This window comes from Chiloscyllium plagiosum, chromosome 4 (assembly GCF_004010195.1).
Source record: "Chiloscyllium plagiosum isolate BGI_BamShark_2017 chromosome 4, ASM401019v2, whole genome shotgun sequence".
Lineage (NCBI taxonomy): Eukaryota > Metazoa > Chordata > Chondrichthyes > Orectolobiformes > Hemiscylliidae > Chiloscyllium > Chiloscyllium plagiosum.
The window spans coordinates 66,918,630-66,927,661 of NC_057713.1; the positions used below are offsets into that span (position 1 = coordinate 66,918,630).

The 9,032-nt window shown below is 40.2% G+C and overlaps 1 protein-coding gene across 14 annotated transcripts in view; it reads left to right on the forward strand.

Annotated features, from left to right (window-relative positions):
- Positions 1-952: 952 nt before the first annotated feature.
- LOC122549101 (lipoxygenase homology domain-containing protein 1-like) overlaps positions 953-9,032 on the forward strand; it is a 344,896-nt gene continuing 336,816 nt past the window's right edge. For 13 of the 14 annotated variants that reach the window (XM_043688351.1, XM_043688353.1, XM_043688355.1 and 10 more), the window contains exon 1: positions 953-1,013. In XM_043688351.1, coding sequence (XP_043544286.1) covers positions 955-1,013 — 59 coding nt within the window. In that variant the 5' untranslated portion in view covers positions 953-954. The remainder of the gene's footprint in view (positions 1,014-9,032) is intronic. The other variant, XM_043688349.1, reaches the window with a different exon arrangement.

The following is a 9,032-nucleotide window of genomic DNA, read 5'->3' on the forward strand; positions in this document are numbered from 1 at the left end:
GGAAACATGTTTTCACCGAAGAGTGGTGGGAATCTGGAACTCACTGCCTGTGAGGATGGTAGGACAAAAATCCTCTAAATATTTAAGAAGTATGTAGATGTGCACTTGTGATGCCAAAGTTAAAAGTCTATGGGTCAGGTACTGGAAAAATGGGATTGGAATATTTAGAGTGGATGTTTTTGACCAGCACCTATGTGATGGGCCAAAGGGCCTTTTTCTGTGCTGTATATTCCAATTGAATTTAAATTTTCCCAGTTGCTATGCTGGGATTTGAACCCCATGTATACAGATAGTGTCCTGTAGATACCCTACTGACATTTTCCTTTGTTATTGCCACCCTGGAAAAACAAAATCATAAAGAAATATTTAAACATCTGCAAGTTTTCAAAATCAACATCACAAATACTTCTCAAGCACAAAATGTGAATCATGTTCATGATGTGTTGTATAACACATTTTGTTGACATAAGAATTGGTCCCAGAATGACATTCGTAGAATGCAGTATTTCTAGTCTTACGTTATCAAAAAATTAACAATTTGTATCTGATACTTTGACAATTAACAGAAGCCTTGAAAGAAAGGCTGTCCCTTTAAATACATAATACAAGTACATGTTAAACAAAGTTTTCTTAAATGTATGTGCTAAGTGTTTGGATTGATGATAGGCAGCTTGCGTGACAAGAATGTTCCTGATCTATCTCTTCTCTCCAGATCTGTGGCATTTTAGTGACTGACAGACACCATCCAGTACACTGCATTTCACAGTGGCAGCTTGCTAACAAAAACATGAGAGATCAGCCCTTATGCTGTGTTTCCGCTGGCTGCTCACTGTGATTTATATGAAATCCCAAGAGCAGCTTATCAGCCAAGTTAGAAGAATGCAGGCTTAGTGCCTACCTGTTTATTCCAGGCACTGGGTTTATTGTTCTGTCATTTGCCCTGAATGATTGTGGATGGTTGATCTTGGCTGGTACACTGATGATTTTACAAGAATCAACATATTTCTAAGATAGTAAGGCATGGGTTCATTTGCTTTATTTATATAATTGCTATAATTTATATTTATATTCAATAGATCTGACTTAATTTAATATTTATGTATATAATATTTTGGGTTTCAGCTACAACATGATTTGGCTTTGTGTAATGAAAAGTTGAATTACTACTGGATTAACAAGTGTGCTGTGGATGTAATTATAAATATTTCACCTACTGCTATTAAATGATACTTTTGGTTAGAAAATTAATAGAATAACAGAAATGTATTTTATTCAAATTATTTTTCATATGAAGCACTAAAACTATGAATGATTCAAGTGTTGAATTATTTAAGTCTATGGAATGCCTGATACTGGGTCTTAAAATTCATTGTCTGATGAACTGCAGAATCTGGTCTAAAAAAGGGTAACTGGACCCAAAATATTGATTCTGCTTTCTCTCCATAGATACTGGGCTTGTCTTATGAAGAGAGGTTGACTAAGCTCAGACTTTTCTCTCTGGAGAGGAGTAAGAGTGGTGACCTGATCGAGGTGTACAAAGTAATGAGAGGCATGGATAGAATCGATAGCCAGAGACTTTTCCCCAGGGCAGGATTGAGAATTTAACCCATGATGGGTTATAGTTTTAAGGTGTTAGGAGGAAGGTATAGAGGAGTTGTCAGAGGTAGGTTCTTTGCACAAAGAGTTCTGAGTGCATAGAATGCATTGCCAGTGGTGGTGGTGGGAGCAAAGTCATTAGGGACATTTAAGCGACTGCTGGACATGTACACGGACAGCAGTGAATTGAGGGGTGTGTAGGTCAGGTTATTTTATTTTAGATTAGGATTAATACTCGGCACAATATCGTGAGCTGAAGAGCCGTTCTGTGCTGTACTTTTCTATGTTCTATGCTGCCAGACCTGCTGAATTTTCCAAGGAATTTCTGTTTTAGTTTCTGATTTTCAGCATTCACAGTTCTTTCTTGTTTAGCTTTAGAGGAGAAAGTGAGGTCTGCAGATGCTGGAGATCAAAGTTGAAACTTTATTGCTAATTTTCCAAGGAATTTCTGTTTTAGTTTCTGATTTTCAGCATTCACAGTTCTTTCTTGTTTAGCTTTAGAATCTTGTTTGGTTTCCTAGCCCCAAGCAAAACTGATTCAAAGTTCTAGTCAATGTATGACCTGTTGGCTTCAGCCAAGTCCAGGGAGAAGGCAAAAAAGGGTGATTAGAAGATGGTGTGATTGAAAGAGGATGTGACGCTCAGTGTAAATTTTTAATGGCTTTTCACTTGTGAAACTGTCGGAGTAAAAACATGGTTTGTGTAGTAAATGGAGATTCCATCATGATAATAAAGTAAGGTGAAAGAACATGCAACTATTTCAAGATCCATTGCACCAGGTGTCATTATTATGTAACTTTTTGATAAAGCTTCCCTTTGTTGATACCATTTAATTTACTAACAGGAACTCTCCCAGTAACATCTTTGGAGGAAATGTTGTTATATTTGCATGTTAATTGGGAGGTCTGAGAGCTACTACATGCCTTCCTCTTCTCTACCTGGACCCATTAATCTGAAGAAGGAGATTACATGCCTTCCACAAGAGTATATTTTAATAATCAAGATTTCCAAAGGAATTTGCTGTATTAAATCCCTAGTCACAATGGGAAAGAATTGTTCTTCTAATTGTTCGACTGAAAGGTTCTGCAGAAGCATCTCAGCACAGCATGCCATTTTATACTATACTTTCTCAAAGAAGTGCACTAGGATGGTTAAGTACCTTCAGACAATAGTGACTGTACCTGCCATGATTACTCCAATTATTTTTGTGTCCTGCCAAATCCACAAAGGAAAGTGCAAGGGAACCTGCCATTTCTGAGTCTGAATCAGTAAAGGAGCTCTATCTCCTATGGAACATTTGCAGCTACCATGTAGAATAGAATCTTCATAAAGGAATGGTGGTTTGTCAAAGGACAGGTCCTCTGCCTATATCTTCATGGCTCACTGTTCTGTGCTTTCCTCTTCACCTCCTTGGAACATCTCCTCTTTTCAAATCAATGAACACAATAATATGACTAGAGAAAAGGGGTTTTACCATTGCCCTTTTCATTGTTCTTAAATGAAACACAAGATTTTTTCATGCACAATCCTCTGCCTGTAAGCATTGTTCTTTAAGGTTCTAGCTTATCTGCCTTCACCACAAAAAAAATTGTTGGCTCCACTATTGGCCTTGATTCACAACTCTGAGTATAGAATGCTTATCTAGTGCTAAATTGACAGGCAAAAGAAAAAAGTCATTATTGTCCTGAGATTTCAAATGACCCACTACCCTGGAGTTTGTGTACAAATAGGAAGAAAAACACTGAAAGGTGGTCTAAAAACTGGCTGCAATTCTTTTCAAGTATGTTACAGTATTGGTCTATGGGGTAATATTGTGACAGACATCAATATTCTTTGTAACTCCTGGGATAAACTTTACATTGTCCAAAGAGGTACAAAATATCAACACTAAAGCGTGCATCCATTGGCTCCCACCCCTACCCGTTAGTGTGACAAATTGTGTGCTTTGTTATTTGGAAGCCAACTGGCAAGAAGCCAGTCAATTATAGCATATATAAAGTTTGCTTCACAACCTCACACTATGTGCCTCGTTCCCTTTCAAGTTGCAGTTAGCATCAGGGTTAGTTTCTTATGCTTGTTTTTAAACAGCACTTCATAGTAGGTGTGTGGTTTTAGTTAATATGATAAATAATATATTGTTGACATTGTTTGTTATAGACACTTTCACATTGCAATATGAATAATATTTAATTTGAGCATTTGGAGAATCAACACAGAAAATGTTGATGAAGGTAATGCTGTTGATGTAGTGAACAAGAACTTTCAAAAGGCATTTAATACAGTGGCATATATAGACTGACAAATGACTGAGACATGAAATAAATGGGGCAGTAATAACGTGGATACAAAATTGACCAACAGGAATCAGAATGTCTTGGTCAATAGATATTCTTTGGGCTGGAAGATGATTTGTAGTGGAGTTCTCCAATGGTACACTTGCTTTTCCTACACAGAGGAACTAGGAGAAAGTGAGGACAGTAGATGCTGGGGATCAGAGCTTAAAAATGTGTTGCTGGAAAAGCGCAGCAGGTCAGGCAGCATCACAGGAGAAGAAGAATCGATGATATGCCCAAAACGTCGATTCTCCTTCTCCTTTGATACTGCCTGACCTGCTGCGCTTTTCCAGCAACACATTTTTAATACACAGAGGAACCTCAATTATCCAAAGGACAGGGGAATATTTTGTTTGGTTTATCGAATTCTGGATAATCAAATGCCAGATAACATAGTCTAGCATCGGGACCTTCTAATTTGCTGGATAAATGAGGTCCCTCTGTATATAAATATGACCGAGATCTTAGTGTGCATGGGATAATTTCAAAGTTTGTAGATTATATAAAGTCGGAAGCGTTGTAAAATGTCCTGAGGACAGTTTGAAACTTCAAAAGAACACAGTCAAATGAAGATGTGAAATAGAAGCAGACATTGACCATTCGGCCCCTTAAGCTTCTCTGCCATTCAATATGATTATGACTAGTCAGTTTGTGTTTCAATTCTCCATTCCCATCACTCCCTGATAATCCTTGAGGAGCTGATGCAGAGGAGAAGGGTTTACATTTTTAGATTATTGGAATCTCTTCTGGGGTAGAAGTGATCCGAATAAGAGGGACATGTTTCACTTAAATTCGAAGGGGATTAATACACTGGCAGAGAGATTTACTTGAGCTGCTCAGGAGGATTTAACCTCATAAGGTTGGGGACTGGGATCTAGCGAGATAGTGAAGAAAGAGATCAGTCTGAGACTGGTACAGCTGGGAAAAGGAGCAAGTCAAACAGTCAGGACAGGCAGTAACAAAACAAAGAATGAGGTAGGACTGAGAAATTAGACTGTATTTAATTCAATGCAAAAGGCTTAACAGGGAAGGCGGATGGAGTCAGGCCATGATTAGGAACATAGGACTTGGATATCATAGTAATTAAAGAGATGTGGCTCAGGGATGAATAGGACTAGCAGCTTCATGTTCCAGGATGCAAATGCTATAGGAAGAATAGAAAGGGAGAGAAAGAGAAGAGGGTGAGTGGCGTTTTTGATAAGGGATAACATTACAGCTGTACTTAGGGAGGATATTCCTGGAAGTACTCCAGGGAAGTTATTTGGGTGGAACTGAGAAGTTAGAAAGTGATAATCACCTTTTGGGGGTGGTACTATAGATGCCCCCTCCCCTGAAGTAGTCAGTGGGAAATTGAGAAACAAATTTGTCAGGAGGTCTCAGCTACTTCTAAGAATAATAGGGTGGTAATGGTAGGGTAGTTTAACTTTCCAAACATAGATTGTGACTATTATAGTGTTAAGATGGAGAGGAACTTGTTAAGTGTGCACAAGAAAATTTTCTAATTTGTATGTGGATATACCTACTAGAGAAGGTGAAAAACTTGACCTACTCTTGTGAAATAAGGTAGGGCAAGTGACTGAGTTGACAGTGGGGGAGCACTTTGAGGCCAGTGACCATAATTCTATTAGTTTTAAAATAGTGATGGTAATGGATAAACAGGATCTGAAAGTTAAAGTTCTTAGTTGAAGGAAGGCCAATTTTGATAGTATTGGACAATAACTTTCAAAAGTTGATTGGGGTGGATGTTTGCAGATAAAGGGATGGCTGGAAAATGGGAAGCCTTCAAAAATGAGATAGTGGCAGTCCAGAGACAGTATATTCCTATTAGGGTGAAAGGAAAGGTTGGTAGGTGCAGTGAATGCTGGACGACTAGAGAAATTGAGGGTTTGGTTAAGAAAAAGAAAAAAAAGCCTATTCAGGTAAAAACAGCAGAGATAGAGTGAAACCGTAGAAGAATATAAAGACAGTAGGAGTACACTTAAGAGGGAAATCAGGACGGTAAAAAGGGGACATTAAATGGCTTTGGCAAACAGGTTTAAGGAGAATCCAAAGGGAATTTATAAATACATTAAGGATAAAAGTTAAAAATCACACAACACCAGGTTATAGTCCAACAGGTTTAACTGGACGCACACTAGCTTTCGGAGCGATGCTCCTTTAATGCTCCAATTAAACCTGTTGGACTATAACCTGGTGTTGTGTGATTTTTAACTTTGTACACCCCTGTCCAACACCGGCATCTCCAAATTAAGGATAAAAGGATAACTAGGGAGAGAATAGGGCCCCTTAAAGATCATCAAGGCAGCCTATGTATGGAATGAGCGGTTTAATTGGAAGCACACTAGCTTTCGGAGCGATGCTCCTTGATGAAGGAGTGTCGCTCCGAAAGCTAGTGTGCTTCCAATTAAACCTGTTGGACTATAACCTGGTGTTGTGTGATTTTTAACTTTGTACACCCCTGTCCAACACTGGCATCTCCAAATTAAGGATAAAAGGATAACTAGGGAGAGAATAGGGCCCCTTAAAGATCATCAAGGCAGCCTATGTATGGAATGAGCTGCCGGGGAAGTGGTGGAAGCTGGTACAAATACAGCATTTAAAAAGGCATCTAGATGGGTATACGAATAGGAAGGATTTAGAGGGATATGGGCCAAGTGCTGGCAAATGGGACTAGATTAATTTAGGATAGCTGGTCGGCAGGGACTAGTTGGACCATCAGGTCTGTTTCCATGCTGTACATCTCTATGACTCTGTTTTGTATGAGTGCCCCCTAATTTTAAAGCAATGCCCCTTGTATGTGGACTACCCAATAACAGGAAGCATCCTTTTCATATCCAACCTGTTGAGACCATTTAGAATCTTAAACACGTTAATGAAGTCTCCCCTTACTCTGTCCAATTTTTCCTCATAAGCCAACACATTTACTGTAGGAATCAAATTAGACAACTTGGTGGAGTTGACACGCACATGACTTTGAATGCGGAATAGACAAGGTCTTTTCCCTAGGGTAGCGGAGCCCAGATGTACAGGGTAAGGGTTTAGGGTGAAAGGGGAAAAATTTAAAAGGGCCTGAAAGGGCAACATTTTCAAGCAGAGGGTGCTGCATGTATGGAATAATCTGCCGGAAGAAGTGGTGAAGGCTGGTACAATTACAACATGTAAAAAAAAATCTATATAGGAAGGGTTTAGAGGGGTATGGGCCAACTGCTGGCAAATGAGATTAGATTAATTGGATATCTGGTCGGCATGGACGAGTTGGATTGAAGGTTCTGTTTCTGTGCTATTTATCTCTATGACTCTAAGTGTGCAGTGAGGCATTTTAGTAGGAACAAAGAAAATATAAAACCCTTGGTGGGGGGTGGTGTTGGGGTGGAAACAGTAGGCAGGGCAGGGAGTGTGTGGAGTGGGACATGATGGGGTGCAGGAGCTATGGGACCTGTGTATGAATGTATATACTGTAAATCATTGAAGGTAGCAAGAACAAAATGGAGAGTAAATAATAAATCACACAGCATCCTCGGCTTTATTAATAGGGATGTAGAGTACAAGATCAAGGATGTGATGAACATGCACAAAACATTTGTTAGATCTCAGATGGAGCATTGTATACAGTTCTGAACAATACATAGAGTCATTTAGCATGGAAGCAGACCTTTCAGTCCAACCAGTCCATGCTGAACATAATCCCAAACTAAATTGGTCCCACCTTCCTGCTCCTGGCCCATATCCCTCCAAACCTTTCCAATTCACGTACTTATCCAATTTTTTTTTTTAAAATGTTGTAATTGTGTCCACATCCACCACTTCCTCAGGTAGTTCATTCTATATGTTAACCACCCTATGTGTAAAAAAAATTGCCCATCATGTCTTTTTTAAAATCTCTCTCCTCTCACCTTAAAGATGTGCCCCCAGTCTTGAAAATCCCCATCAAACAAGGAAAGATGTGAAAGCATTGAAGAGATTTACAGGAATGATTCTAGTGATAAAAATCTTCAGTTATGAGGATAGGTTAGAGAGATTGGGGCAGTTCTCATTAGCGAGAAGACTGAGAAGTGATCTGATAGAAGTTTTCAAAATTATGTGACGTCCAGGGAGAGTAGATAAGGAGAAAGTGTACCGCCTCATAAAAGGAGAATGAGAGGACGCAGATTCAAAATCGTTTGCAAACATAGCAAATGTGAGATGTGAAAAAAAAACTTTTTAACTCAAGTGGCTCAGATCAGCAATGTACTGCCTAGAATTGTGGAGACAGGTTCCGTTGGGTATTAGATAATTATTTGAAAAGAAGCAATTTGCAAGGGTATGCAAAAACGGGCAAGATAATGGTAATAATGCTTTTTGGATTGCAAGAGCAGCCACTATGGGCTGAATGTTCTCCTTCTGCGTTGTAACATTCCTGTCATTCAGTCATGCAGCTGAGGGGTAACACCTTCCTCACAACTAGAATAGAATTGGATAGGCATATGGAGGATAGTGGGCTAGTGTAGGTTAGGTGGGCTTGGATCGGCGCAACATCGAGGGCCAAAGGGCCTGTACTGCGCTGTGTTTTTCTATGTTCTATGTTCTAACTCCCCACCTACGTTCGGGGCACCACCCATGCCCTCCACCTCCTCCATGATTTTCGCTTCCCCGGTCCCCAACGCCTTATCTTCACCATGGACATCCAGTCCCTGTACACCTCCATCCCCCATCACGAAGGACACAAAGCCCTCCGCTTCTTCCTTTCCCGCCGTACCAACCGGTACTCTTCCACTGACACTCTCCTTCGACTGACTGAACTGGTCCTTACCCTGAACAACTTCTCTTTCCAATCCTCCCACTTCCTCCAAACCAAAGGAGTAGCCATGGGCACCCGCATGGGCCCCAGCTATGCCTGCCTCTTCGTAGGATATGTGGAACAGTCCATCTTCCACAGCTACACTGGCACCACCCCCCACCTTTTCCTCCGCTACATCGATGACTGTATCAGCACTGGCTCGTGCTCCCAAGAGGAGGTTCAACAGTTCATCCACTTTACCAACACCTACCCCCCTGACCTCAAATTCACCTGGACCATCTCAGACTCCTCCCTCCCCTTCCTAGACCTCTCCATTTCTATCTCGG